General features: G+C 38.7%; 1 protein-coding gene and 1 gene segment (V, D, J or C); one reads left to right on the top strand and one right to left on the bottom strand.

Annotated features, from left to right (window-relative positions):
* LOC121525749 overlaps nt 1-4,194 on the top strand; it is a 37,974-nt gene extending 33,780 nt beyond the window's left edge. Inside the window, 4 exon segments of the C gene segment in view lie at nt 1,930-2,301; nt 2,396-2,419; nt 3,349-3,455; nt 3,545-4,194. Coding sequence covers nt 1,930-2,301; nt 2,396-2,419; nt 3,349-3,455; nt 3,545-3,565 — 524 coding nt within the window.
* A 5,993-nt stretch (nt 4,195-10,187) lies between these two features.
* paplna (papilin a, proteoglycan-like sulfated glycoprotein) overlaps nt 10,188-14,717 on the bottom strand; it is a 36,492-nt gene continuing 31,962 nt past the window's right edge. For both annotated transcript variants that reach the window (XM_041813551.1, XM_041813552.1), the window contains exons 23-28: nt 12,883-12,937; nt 12,583-12,729; nt 11,869-11,996; nt 11,514-11,622; nt 11,131-11,306; nt 10,188-10,766 (exon numbers count right to left, since the gene is read on the bottom strand). In XM_041813551.1, coding sequence (XP_041669485.1) covers nt 10,606-10,766; nt 11,131-11,306; nt 11,514-11,622; nt 11,869-11,996; nt 12,583-12,729; nt 12,883-12,937 — 776 coding nt within the window. In that variant the 3' untranslated portion in view covers nt 10,188-10,605. The remainder of the gene's footprint in view (nt 10,767-11,130; nt 11,307-11,513; nt 11,623-11,868; nt 11,997-12,582; nt 12,730-12,882; nt 12,938-14,717) is intronic.

The following is a 14,717-nucleotide window of genomic DNA, read 5'->3' as shown; positions in this document are numbered from 1 at the left end:
CGAGCTTAAATAGAAAGTTTAGTGTCTCTGACTCTGTGAGGATTTTCTGCAGCCTTGTATCAGTGTGAATGACTGATCCTGCTTACTTTGGAGCTGGGACTAAACTCACTGTTTTAGGTAAGATGAACACTAAATCTGCAGGATTTAAGGGCAAAATAGTTTGAAAATCTACTAGGCTGAAGTCAAGGGTTGTTTCTATTCTCACATTGTAAAAGGAACTTTATATCTTAAGTTTAATGTCAGAGGCGAGGTGCAGCTTTCAGCTCAGAGAGGTCTATGAGGATTTTCTGCAGCCTTGTATCAGTGTGAACGACTACAACCCTGCTTACTTTGGAGCTGGGACTAAACTCACTGTTTTAGGTAAGAAAGGCACAAAAACTACCCAAATATTTCATGACATAGAACAGAAAGCTCATCTATAACTGGAGCAGGTGAAAGTCGATGGCTTTTTTATAATCATGTCTGCTTAAATAGAGCTTGAATCAGAAGTTCAATGTCAGAGAGGGTCTGTCAGTTTTTCTGTTGTCTTACCTCAGTGTAAAATAGAGGAGGCAAACTGACAGTTATGAGTAAGAAAATAGCTCAAATAATAATGCACATGCATAAGCCTATTTCTTTGATAATATAGAAGAAATGTTTTTGAATTTGGGTGGAAATTTTTCTTGTTTAGTCTTGCACCATGATCTGCAGCTACTGAAGAAAATCTAAAATGCAAAAATACTTTATTGTGATGGGTCTTATTGTGAGATGAACCAGTAGCTTTTATTCACAAAAACCTGCAAAAGTGGCGCTCAGAAGATGCTTTATCAAACTATGAAAAAACGACACTCTCTGTGGTAAAAGCCCATGTCTTAAGTATTTTCTCAGTTGTACAGAGGAACAAAAAGACTTGTAAATTGTAATTCTCAGTTCTTTTTATAATATAAACTCCAGGTTTAAGGTTAATAAACTTGAAATGAATTATGATTTAATTTCCTCTTATCATCCTCCTGTTTTTATTTAATTTTAAGGAGCTATAACATTGCAAAGTATCTGCACAGTCGGGTAAACGTGCAAACGGCATTAAAGATAATTATTCTAGTCATTTATCAGGAAGGTTTCTGAGATTTTGACTTCATCTGGAAATGCAAAATACATCGCACTAACTCTTAAAGTTAATTCAGTAAGACTGAATTAAGGTGCATAAAAATCTGCACAGTTCCTCAGTAAAGACAGGAAACGGTGAAGCTTGTATCTTATTTCATATTTTTGTCAGAGTCCAGAATGTTCCAGGCCTTTCTAAACAACAGTGTTGAAGTCTGATGGATTTATCTGAACTCTGGGGGATGTTCAGAGCCTTGGAAATGTTTCTGTATGCATCCCCTGACTTATGCTTTTCTCTGAGATGCTTGGAGTGTTCTTTTGTTTTCATGGTGTAATCGTAGCCAGGAATGGAGCCACTAATTGTGAGACTACTAGCACCAACTAGCCGGACTGCTGTTGAATTAGGTCAGCCACTTTAAAGGGGGCAATATTTATGCAGGCTTATTTTACATTCCATATTTGATGTTACTTTGTAGAAATCTGTTTTCACTTTGACATTAAGGATTTTTTTTTTTGTCAGAATAGCCAAATTATTTTGACCATAAATGATTTATAGAATCAATACAAGGGTAAAAAAATCCAAGGGAGTGTATACTTTTTACAGGTACTGTATGCATCATGTCTGGTCATACAGATAAAAATAACCAGAGATGATTTTTGGTCCATATCACCAGTCTAAAATGTCAAAAGTGTAAAAAGTTCCAGGTCTTTTTAACTCCAGTGTTGATGTCCTCACTCTGATTAAGATGCCACACAGGTACACTTAAATTTCCATATAGGACTTTTATGTTTTTGTGGATTTATCTGCAGCTTTTATTCACTGATTTCTGTCTCTTGTCTTTGCAGAAGAAGGAAGTCCCGTCACACCGCCGAACGTCACAGTTTTCCCACCTTCTAAAAAAGAGTGTGGAGGTCAAGACAAGACAAAAAGGAAGAAGACGATTGTCTGTGTGGCCACTGGATTCTACCCGGACCATGTCAACATCTACTGGAGCAGTGACACCACGGATAAAATCACCTCAGGTGTGGCCACAGACAGCAACGCCGTGCTGGAGAAAGGAGAAAAAGAAGGAAAAAAGACGTACAGGATCAGCAGCAGGCTGAGGGTTTCTGCAGCAGAGTACAATAGTGGCACTACTTTCACCTGCCATGTCGACTTCTTTAAAGGGGAGAATCAGTGGGAGAATCAAAATGCATCAGTTACTGGAGAAGGAGAAGGTTTGTGTACTGTTGTTCTCAATACATTTTCATCCTAGAGGAAAATTATATACATAGTCTCATAGTCTAATGTTTGTCTTTTTCCGTCCAACAGCTGATGGAGAGTCCATGTCCAGGGGTAAATGTCTAACTTTGCTTCCACTACACTGAGCTTATTCTAATTTAGGACAAGAATTCAACACAAGCTGCTTTAACACATGCACTCCAGAAAATTCAGGGAACATTTCAGGAGCTCTGACCCTGAACGTTTCCAAGGGGACTGTTTACACTTGTCCCAAAGGGAAGTTGGGACTGGCAGGGGCCAGCAGGGAGGATTCTGGGTAACGTCTAGGTCAAAAATTCAGCTGTTTGCATTCACAAATGCAGATCAAGAAGAGAAAAAAAGAGTCATTTTTAGGAATTTTGTGCAAGTGTGAGCAGGACTATACAAAATTTGAGATTAAAAAAAAGGGCTTGCGTCCACAGATGCTGTTTTTGCACTTGCAGAAATAACTTTCAGTACAAAACTAGTGAAGTCCTGCCTTTTCAGAGCTCAGTGTCCGGATCAGAAAATCACCATGCTCTGAATAATATCAGTACTGGCAGATATTAGCTTAAAAAGTGAGATATTGTTTTGGCAGATTTAAACATTTCTGCTTCTATTTATAACCAATATTTTGGCTATAAAATCGGCCTATATCAGCTGTTAATGAAGTTTTAGTCTGGACCCACAGACCTATGTCAGCTGAAGTCTTTATTCATCATCATTCCTTAAACGTTAAAGTCTGTTTTAAGGACTGATTTGTTTATCTATTCATCTCCAGTCGAAGTGGTAGATTTAGATTTTAAGGGCCACAGTTTTTATATTTATAAACTTAGTACAGGAGAGATTTCAGCATGAGAAAAAGCATGTGTTTGTCTGTTACCAGTCAAAATGGGTTTGGAAATATCAGCAATCCAATCCAATATGGTACACCCCTGGTTTTCCAAATAAAAACACAGTTTCACTTATGAATATGATGTTTCTTTTTGATTCCTGACACTAAAGCGAATGTGTGACCTCTGCAGAGAAATACCTGAAGATCACCCAGAGCGCCAAACTCTCCTACACGGTGTTCATCGTGAAGAGCTGTTTCTACGGAGCCTTCGTGACTTTTCTGGTGCTGAAGCTTCAGGTTTGTTGGATAGATAAAGTCACATCTATGCGGTTTGATATGTGAGTGAGAAAAAAATCAGATAAACTCTGTCCTTCTTGTGTTTTTAGAGTGGAAAACAGGAGAAGTGAGAGAAGAGCCGAGGTCCGATCAGGGAATTCTGGGAAATCAGTAGAGTGTTTATGTCTGTAAATAAAGTATTCGATCAGTTGGGATGATAAATATTAATTTTTATGTCACTGTGCTCACTTTTTCTTCATCAGCTGTTTACTTACTTTAAAAACTAAAATGCCTTTTCTTCTCTTAATTTTAGAATGAAAATTTTCCAATAAATTGATGATAATAAATTGTTTTAAGAGTTTTATTCATGCATGTTTACTATAATAGTTTTAAAATAATGATCCCTCAGCGGTATTTTACACTGGAGCACATAAACACAGGAAACTAAACTATTCCAGACATTAAACCTTTAGAATGAACTAGAAGCAAATCACAGCTGTTCACTTTGTTCAGCTTATTGTTTATTTTATTATGTACATATTAAAAACTGCTGTGTATTTTATTCTCATGTCTGTTTTTGGAATGTTTCTGCTATTAAAATCTTCATATTTTCGTTGCTCTCTATAAAATGAACCAAAACTTTGTTTGCAGGACTTTGCAGAGTTGGAATGTTTTGTGCAGATTTCTGCTCTGTTTTGAAAATATGCAAAATAATCTTTCATGTCATATAAAAATAAAATAAAACTCTGTAACAACTGTGTCTGTGCTTGTTTGCTTCATTTCTCTAAAGTCAAAAATAAATCTCCTGAGTCTCTCTTTACACTTAAAATTCAAATCTTAACACATCTTTCTTTATTTTTTCCCAAAAAAAGGGCATAAAAATTATCTTGTGGGTTAAAAAATACGTTTTATATAACTAATCCCCTGACTTATGTTGCGTTATGACCTTCAGGGCCACCGTAGAAAGCCTTCATCCTTACGTCAGACACTGTGTGTATAAGAAGAGTTGATCTAAATGAGACAGATGTAAACAGAAGAGTTACTTTTTCCAGTCTTCTTATCATCGCTTTCACACTTCCTCCTACACTTTAACGCCTTTTTCCACACAGTCTGGGTATTTTTAGCTGCCTGTTTATCTCCATCTGTTCTCAGAAATCAGATATTTCTCACTGACAGGATACTGACACGTGTAGGTTGAATCTTTCAAAGCAGGTTTACACAGCTCGTTTTCCAGGAAGCAGAGCTGAGTCGAGTTTTCCACTCACATTTCAAAGTTAGACTCCATCCACTCATCTGTGTCTTCTAACTTTGACTGTAAGAGACTTTTGACTTATTTATGACCTAGCCTTTTCCACCTTTGGCAAACAGAAGAAGCAGCTCATCTTTATTTATTTATTTAACCTTTACCTGACCAGGAAAATCTTTATGAGATTGAATCTCTCCTTCTCAGGGTGCACTTGGTCCAGCAGTGCTCTTTTCTAAAACTATGATTACAAAATAAATGCTTTGACTAAAAGTAAAGACTAAAACATAAGGTCTAAAACTGGACCAGGGCTGCTCATAAAACTGGCCGGGCCCCTGAAAACTCAGAGAACAGGCCTCCTCGGTGGTGATTTATTTATGATACCAATGCGTGTGTGTTGGATCAGTAGCATTGGTGCTAGCGTCCTGGCTAACAGTTACGTCATTTTAGAGCTAAAAAGTGTGTCAGGGTGTTTTTGGGTCCTGATGCCACTTTCAACTTAAGTTTGTCAATTTAACCTATTTTTAAACTACTTTTTAGCCACTTTTCACTACTTTAGCTGCAATTTTTCACTACTTTTTACCCATGATGCCACATTTTACCTATTTTTGCCATTTTTAACCTATTTTTTTAAATACCTTTTAATAATAATAATAATAAAATGTTTTATTTATAAATTGCTTTTCATAAAACTCAAAGACACTGTACAATGCAGAAAAACAATAGACACTTACAAACGAACATTAAACGTAGATAAAGCCAACAAAAACAGACAGACAAACACAAATGACAGAACATCAAAATCACAGATTAAAAGCCTGTCTCAACAGGTGAGTTTTCAGCATTAATTTAAATGTGGGTAAGTCCATGCTTTTAACCCCCTTTTACTACTTTAGCTGCCAGTTTTTGCAAGTTTGAACCTATTTTTGTTATTTTTGAATCGCTTTTCAATTCATTAGCTACCATTTTTTGCCACTTTTGACTCATATTGCTACATTTTGTCTATTTTTGCTACTTTTTAGCCACTTTCCACTTCTTTAGCTGGCTCTTTTCACCACTTTTGACTTAGTTGCCACATTTGACCAATTTTTTTTTCCACTTTTAACTAATTTTTAAAATACCTTTTAACCCCCTTTCACTACTTTTCTTTTTTTTTTTACTTATTTTCGGGCCTTTTTGTACCTTTATTAGACAGAGGAGGACAGTGGATGGACTCTGAAACAGGGATGAGAGGGGGGAGAGAAATGCAGCAAAGGGCCTTAAACCACTCGACCATCTGCGCGCCCCTTCCGCCCCATTTTTTATCTTTTTAAAACCCATTTTCTGCCGTGTTTGTCCCCCATTCCCTTTTCAGCCAAGTTCTGCCACTTTTTACCTTTTTGCATTTATTTAAACATGTTCCCCTTGAATTATTTCCATTCCTTCTGCTTTATTCTCTGGAATCATGCCTTATTTATTGGGTATGACAATACTCTCCAAGTGATTCAGTCAATCTGTTTATCCTTATTGTTAACTTTACCAAAAACGGTAATTCTGTTTGAAGAAAAGGGGTTTACATTTTTAAAAAGGCTTTATTCTATGACAGCATAAATACATGAAATTATTTTTGTTGCTTTGATAAGAGTGGTTGTTATTCAGGTTAATAATGAAATACAGCATTCACAGCTTAACTCTACAATGGACCATGATTTTTCTGACCTCCTCAGGCCCCCCATTTGGCTGAGCCTCAGAAAGCCTCCCTCCTTATGGGGGCCTTAAACTGGACTAAAATGTTTTTGTTGACTAAAACTAGACTGAAACATTAAAGGTTAAAAATTACTAAAATGTGACTAAAACTAAAAGGATTTTTAACTTATTCTTTAACCTTTGTTTAAACCCAGTTAGTCCCACTGAGATTGGAGATCTCTTTTTCGAGGGAGGAACACAGTTTTAAACTCAAACTTGAACAGAGCACAATACATCAATAATAAAACATCAGCCAAAACGGAGGCAGAACGTCTGGATTCAAGAGTTTTCACTCGGGATTTAACGACATTTACATTTTAGTTTAAACTCAGTCTGCAGACTGATCTGAGCAAAAGGCGGAGAAACCTAAAAGCCTTCTTTCCTAACTCAGTTCTGACGTTGGGAACAACAAACTGCACAAAGTCAAATGAACACAGGTTGTGCAAACCATTCTTCAAGATTAGAAGAGAGAAAATGTATTCCTGAAATTTTCCCAGAATCAATTTTAATCTAAAGGCTGAAACAAAATCTAGTGAAGCTGTAAATTTGGAATTCATTAGTCCCTTGTAGGACTAATACGGGAATATCTTGTCTTATCTCTTAAAATAGCTGGCAGAATTAAGACAGCCCAGGTTTGGGTCCCACTTGGGGCGTCTAGACTGTCCTGGCTGAAACTGCAGGAGCAGACTGCTTAACAAAGTTTCTGACAGACAATTCCTTCTAAAATCATCCAACGAAAGCAGCTCAAAAATGTATCTTTTAACATGTTTTATCCTTGAAACAGAGCATTAAAACAGCAAGACTTTGGTTTTATCTGCATTTAAAATGAGTTTTTAATCCTAAAAGTTTTGTTAAACAAAGAAAAAATCGATTTATAGCAGGAATAGAGCTTGGTCCAAGTTTGATGCTGATGAGTACGGTACAGTGTCATCAGCATAACGCTGCAGATTCATCAATGTTATTAATATCACAATATCCCCTCACATAAAAATAAGCTCTCTAGTTCAAACAGATCCAGTTAAAGCTAGCTGTGCACATGTGAGAGTATCACACACCAACAGGAAGTGTGTGCTGTGTCAGAGGGAAACGAGGCGAGGCATGAAAGCTGCAAAGAGCGACAGCAGAGGAGAGGATGTGGTCGCAGAGCGGCCTGAACATCTCGCTCTCAGTGCTCAGAAGCTTCACCACAAACACCTGCAGCCCCCAGAAACACACACCAACACTCAGCAACACTCACCGTTTCTGTGTCAACTGAAGTTACACAATAACGTCTGAAAGTTTGACATATGAATGTTTTAATTCTTTTACAGCAGATGTCTGCTGTGATCTGGTGCAAAGATCTACATTTAATGCAAGGATGCTCATAAGAGGGGATTATGGGAAAGCTTTCATAGGGGCCCCATGGTGGTAAAGAAAATGGTCTATCCGAAATTAAACTGATGGGAATTCAATTTACCATCGGCCTATAGAGATGAAGGGGCATGACACTGGCTGGCCAGGGTTTAAAGCAGCTTAATTTTGACCTAAATACTTGCAGTTAGCTATTAAAGTAATAAAAATATACATTTCTAGTTGTTGTAGAAAAAAATGCAGCATGTTTCAAACTCTAAATCCCCTTTTCTTAAACTGCTATGAGCCAGGAGGCCAAATGAACCTCACTGTTTAGCCTTCAATGTTGAACTGTTTACAGCCGTTCCAAGACCTGCACAAAAGCTGGGACATAGAAATGTACCATGGAGGGTCAGGAACAATATTTGTCACCTGATTGTAAAGGACAAACGGGATATAGGCAATGAAAATATGAAGGTGAAGTTTAAGAAGGCATTACAGCTTCTGAGCTCATTTCCAACCCTGCTCATCAGTTTTTAGTTTCATTTTTACCAATAAATACTCATCTGATGAAAAAATGTAGGCTGTTAATTTTCTCCAGGTGTTTCCTTAGACATCATGTTTGTGCTCACTGGAGTCACAAAAACAGGAAACGTCAGACAGAAACATGTTTTTCTGTCAACACAAGTTTCTATGGAAGAGTGTGAGGGCCAGGCATAAGAGAGAAATAATGACAGGAGGAGGATTTTATTTCATATTTCAATATGCACTTCATGAAATAAAAGTTAGCGTCTAGCAGGGCTGAACGATTTTGGACAATAATCTAATTGCAATTATTTGTTTTCAATATTGCATTAAGAATGCAATTTTTTTAAGTTCCTCATCTTGTATTTTCAACACACAACCAAAAAATTATTCTATATCATAACCAGCACAGTATTAAGATTAAACCAGGGCAAAGGACTTTGAAAAAATACATAACTAATCATTTTGAATCTAAGTGCAAATTTGATATGAATTGTTTCTTTTAAGGGCATGGTCAGTTTTATTTCATTCTAATTTAAATTGGAAAAAAAAAAAAAAACACAATAAGAAGAGTATTTTTTTGCAAACTTGAAAAACATTCAGCTGAACTGAAAGGCAAAGCTTTCTGGTCAATCTGCGTCCCAGCCCTCACCTATGGTCATGAACTCTGGGTAATGACTGAAAGAATGATATTGTGGATTCAAGCGGTCATATGAGACTCCTCAGGAGGAAGTCTGGGCTCAGCCTTAGAGATAGGGTGAAGAGCTCGGACATCCAGAGGGGACTAGGAGTAGAACCGCTGCTCCTTCAATTCTAAAGGAGCCAGTCAGGATGCCTCTTGGCCGCCTCTCTGTGGAGGTCTTCCAGTTGCATCCAACTTGGAGGAGACCCAGGGGCAGACCCAGAACTCGCTATAGGGATTATATATCACATCTGGTCTAAGGGGACCTCAGAATCCCTCAGGAGGAATAGGAACATGTTAACAGGGAGGAGGATTTCTGGGTTAACTTATTTCGCCTGCTGCAACAGATGAGCAGAAGAATATGGATGGATGTTTGCATGACGTGTAGAGCAGAACATCTCTGCTGCAAAATGAGTGAGATTATAAAACTGCAGTATGAAACGTCGTGATTTAATCTAAATTGTGTTTAACTGTTCAGGGGCAGTCAACTGTGGACTGCCATCTGGTGAAGTCCAGATCATCTGGACTTTGATGATGATGCTGTGATCCTTGTGGGGGCTCTTAGCTTGCTGAGTGAGGAGGCTGAAGCGTTGGGAATGCACATCTCCTAGGTCAAAACAAAGACCTAGATATTTGGAGATGCTGGCGTTAAATCTGTGTCCGTGGAAGGTGAGAGCGTGGAAGTTGGTAGCAGTTCAACTACATTGGCCACAGGCTTCGGACATCACATGGGACAAGACCATGGTGCTCCTGGTAGCCCAGTACACCTGGAAACCCTCTAGGAGGAGCTGGACAATGTAAGGGATGTCTGAACTGACTAACTTATCTTGTGGTCACTGTGGCCCAGACATCAGTAAGGGGAAGAAAACGGATGGATGGATGGATGGTGAGAAAATTTTCCATGCGGAGGGAAATTCTTTTACATGAAATTATTGTGTACATTTCAACTTTATGCTCAGTGTTTTGACCTCTCTCTTGATTTTTCTATCAAAGTGCAAAATAAAGAAATACCTTTCCTTTCTCAATATTTCTTTCCTCTGCCTGGCCTTAGCCCTTCCTCATCGATGCATCTCCTCCTGCAGACGTTATAAAGTCTGAAAAAGTTTCCAAGTGTAGCATGGCTGTTGAGCACCTCCTTGTGGAGAATTCAGAGAAAAGCAGCAGCTTTATCAAAATATTATTTTATTATCAAATAATTACATAAAAAAACAAACAACACAATGAGAAAATAAAACACTTTATCAGTGAATTGGCGGGGTTATTATTTAAAAAAAAGAGGAGAGGTCAACATAAACAGCCGAGGATTTTAGAAGTGAACATTAGATTAAAATCCTTTAAATGATAATTCTCTAAAAACAGAGAACATGATCAGTAGGTCCAGTGAGTAAATAACTTATTTGACTGTTGCTTCCTCACATTCAGCAGACTTTTAAAGTGGTTCCTCTCTTATAAAGGCCTTTTTGATTCTCTGGTTTTCAGTGTTCAAACAGACTCCCTGTCTCTACATCTACATTCCTCACTCCCTTTTTTTGAGCTTCTTTCTGAGTTTTGAGTCCTTTTGGTGATGGCAGTAGTTCAGTGTTCTGTAAAAATGCAGTCCTCCAAACAGCTTACAAGTCTCAAACGCCGTCTCGTCCCCTCCAGAGTCTTTAAAAATGTCTGCAGCTTTAACCGAGCCGACCGTACCGTTTGTTCCTCTGTGAGTGTCGGGTGCAGCTGGCGCAGCAGAAACTGGAGTAGTACGAGTTAGAGCAGAGTCGGGCGTAGACGATCAGCTCACAGTTGGCGAGCTCCGGCTGGTCCACGCACTCCGGAGGAACGTCACCACCTATGACAGTAAAAAGACGTTACTGTGATGCAGTTTGTGTCACATAAAATCAACTCAGAACACCAACACTTTATGCTTAATGTGTTTTCTAGAAATTACTGCTATCAAAGCACAGGTTTTTCTACAGATCTGACTTTTTCTACGTTGAATTTTCACAACAGATTAGCAGCCTCTTCTTGACCTCTCTTTTCTTTTTTTTGTTTTATGACTATTTTAACGTGGTTGCACCAATTTTCCAAACTAAGTTTTTAAGATTTATAATTTAGACAGTACTGGCATCACTAGACCAATCCTAAGACCGAAGGAAATTTTCTATTTCAAAGAGTTTGATTGACGGGAGCAGAATCTCTGAGTTTGTTCACACCTTGTTGTGTCTCTTTCGTGACTCTGACTTCAGCTGTAGCGCTCACAGAGTAGATGCCAGTGTAAGCGTTACAAGTGTATGTCCCCTCGTCTGCAGGCTTCACGTTGTTCAGGATCAGGCTGCCGTCAGACGACAGGAGGATGTTACGACCGTCTGGACGCACAGGGACGCCATTTCTACCATAAAACATGAGACAGAAAAAAACTGTTCCATAAGCTCTGTAAACCCTTTATCTCCTAGTGTTCAAAATTATTGTTTTTTTTTTTTTCAATATCAAACTTTCAATATCAGCAGCAGATCAAATACTTATTTCCCTCATTGTATTATTCTTTCATTTCTTACAGGATAAATATCTAAAGCCTGAAGGTATGTTAAGTTGTTACCTGGACCAGCCGATGTTGACGTTGTCTCCTGACACCACACAGGGCAGCAGTGCAGTGCTGCCTTCAGACACCTGGATGTTGTTTGGAGCCGTGGTGATCTTCAGGTCAGCTGGAAGATTTAACATTAAAACATTTATTTTAATCTAAACACTCTCATATACTCACTGTAGATCATTCTGGACATCCTGGAGAGGAAATCCATCTAAAACAGTCCCATAAAGTACAGATATGCTGACCTCTGCTGGTGATAAAGTGACATGACGTCAACAGACCTCTGCAGTAATCACACCGCACTAAGAAGTATTTTATTCATTCTATGCATTAGTATGATGATACAGACATGAATAAAACTGACCTTGGACTTTGAGCTGCAGCTGTCTCTGCTCCAGCTGCTGCTGGGTGGAGACTGTGCAGGTGAAGACGCCAGAGTCATCAGACCTCAGAGGCCCAATTATCAACGTCCCGTCTGACTGCTGTGTGTACCTAAAACACAAACACAGACTGGTAAACCACACTATAAGGAAAATTCACAAAGAGTTGGGTTTTTTAAACCTGACTAAATCAAAGTTATGAATAAAAATGTTCTGCAGAAAAATGGTCCCTGTTTTACTATTTAAAGTTTTAAAATTAATATGTGTGCTGCATTAATACATTATAAGCTGTACTAAAGTGAAGCTGATGTGAAGACAGGACTGATATAAGTAATTTTATTTTGTTAAAAGGAACCCCACGTGATCAGACAAATCCAGCAGGGAGGCAAAACCAACACCCTGCAAACTCGTACCTGTAACCTTTTTAGTGGTTTACAACCTCTGCATATTTTCTAGTTTGGAAAAAAAAATCATTTATTAGCAATATTTTGGTACCAGATCTACATCAAGTCAACAGTTTGTTTTAAGGGGCCACAGTATCAAACGTTATTTACTGGTTTGGTACTCAAACTGACCAAAAAGAACTCGACTTTGGGCTCAAACCCACTCCAATCAAGACAAGGACCCCTTATGTGAAAGCCCTCCAGGAACCCCAGGTATATGGAGTATCTAAATAAGCAGAGCAGTGAAATAATCACCTGGAGTCCCGGATGGTGTGTCCATCTTTAGTCCACTGGATGCTGACGAACTGAAGAGCTGACGGAGGAACGATCCTGCAGCTCAGTCTGGCTGTCTGTCCCGATCTCATCTCCAGCAAAGACGAGCTCGACCGCTCAATACTGAACCTGAGAGGGATTACAGGGACCACAGAGAGATTTTTTTTATGATTTACAGCTTCTACACAATAAATAAATGTATCCAAGACATCAAGGAGACCGGACAATATTTATATACTGAACAGATTTCTGTGCATGAACAGAAGGAGAGACTGTTCTTACCGGGGGATAGGGCTGTCTCTGGGCAGTAAGGTGGGGGTCAGCTGAGATGACCCCTCTTACATACACACAATCAGAGACACACAAAGACACACTCATCATTAGGTGAATGCTCTGCCATAATTCACTTATATAATGTCACATTAGCATGTCATGCGTAAGTAACAGCTAACTTTTCAGGGTCACTTCATTTCCACACAACCTGTGACATCACCCCTGATGACATCACAGCCTCACCACGATAATCCAGTCCGTTTTACTGTGATGGACTAATTGGGGTTTAAGTCCATCTAATTGAGTTTTGACCGAATCCGGCCCCAATTATCTCGATTTCACACTGAGGGGGAGGTGTTTTTTCTAAAAGGGAAAATGTTTCTTAGTAAAAAGTTAGAAATATTCATATTTGTATGAAAAAGCTACTTAGAATAGGTAGACCTTGGTTTGTATATTTCTAAAATCAACTGTACTATCTAATTCAGTTAATAAATCTCAAAAAGCAAATCTACAAGTATGGAGAGCTTGGCCCATTGGCAGAAGTTTCTGCTTCAGTTTTCTTTTAAATCCTGACATTATTTGTTTATAAGGATTTATAGTATGAACTGGGCTTTTATCAAGTGCTTCAGTGAAATATAAATCCATCAACGGAAATCAAAGGAACTGGTTCGAGTTTGGTCTATTCAAAAGGAACTCTGCATGATCAGACAAGTTCATCTTGTTGGATAGATATTTGTATCTCTTGTATGTACACTGAACTTAAAAACTCACTAGATATCTGCATTTTGTGTAATTTGAGTTTAGAAATACACCAGGAGGCTGCCATGTTTTGGTCCACACTGGTAGTGTGACGTCACAGGTCCACAGCGCTCCTCGCTGTTCCTATGCTGTTTCAGACTGACAGCCTGTGTAAGGGCAACATCTCAGAGACGCTGCACATCTTACGCACAGAGAATCTTAAGATTTGAGGTCTCTTCTATTTTTTCTTGCACCACGAGCAGTTATCGGTCAAACAGGACAGAAAAATGATAAATACAGACCCATATTTACCTTGTTGTAGCAAATATTTACATCCACACCGGTAGAATATGTCTGAAATCTGATTCTTGATAAAGGCCTCGAGCTAAAATGTTCAAAATGTTGCAGGTAAAAATAAACACAGTGGGAAAACACTTCCAGTTTGTGCTTTTCAAAGTAAAAGCTCATTTTAGCATTCCTTTGGAGAAATTCCCTTTGTATGTACATAATGCTTTTATTCAGAAAAGCTACCAGCACACTTCTGCTACACACTGGATCCAGTCACTTGTAGGGAGGTTTATTGAGGTAAAACTTAGGAGGAATGACAGAGCTTTGACAGCAGGGAGACAAAACCAACATGCAGCAAACTTGTGCCTGGTATGAAAGCCGTTATGACTGCAAACAAGCTTTAAGCAGCAAAACCATCTGAAGAACGGTTACTGCATAGCAACAGCGAGGAGTGCTAGTGACGTCACAGTACCAAAACATGGCGGCCTCCTGGTGAGTTTATAAGCTCAAAATTACTCAAAACGCAGCGCGTGCAGATGGTCGAGTGGTTTAAGGCGCTACCCATGTACGCGGGCGGCCCAGGTTCTGTGGCCCTTTACCGCATGTCTCTCCCCACTCTCTTCCCTGTTTCCGAGTCTATCTTCTGTCCTTCCTCTATCCAATACAGGCATGAAACGGCCCAAAAATAAATCTTAAAAAAAAAAAAAAAAAAGAACAAATAAACACACAAAAAAAATGCAGCTATCTAGTGAGTTTTATGGGTTCAATATACATATGAGAGGTAGAAATATCTCTCCAAGATGAACTTGTCTGATCAT

Source organism: Cheilinus undulatus, linkage group 18 (assembly GCF_018320785.1).
Source record: "Cheilinus undulatus linkage group 18, ASM1832078v1, whole genome shotgun sequence".
NCBI lineage: Eukaryota > Metazoa > Chordata > Actinopteri > Labriformes > Labridae > Cheilinus > Cheilinus undulatus.
The sequence above is the reverse complement of the archived record's forward strand: the minus strand, read 5'-3'. Positions and strand labels throughout refer to the sequence as shown.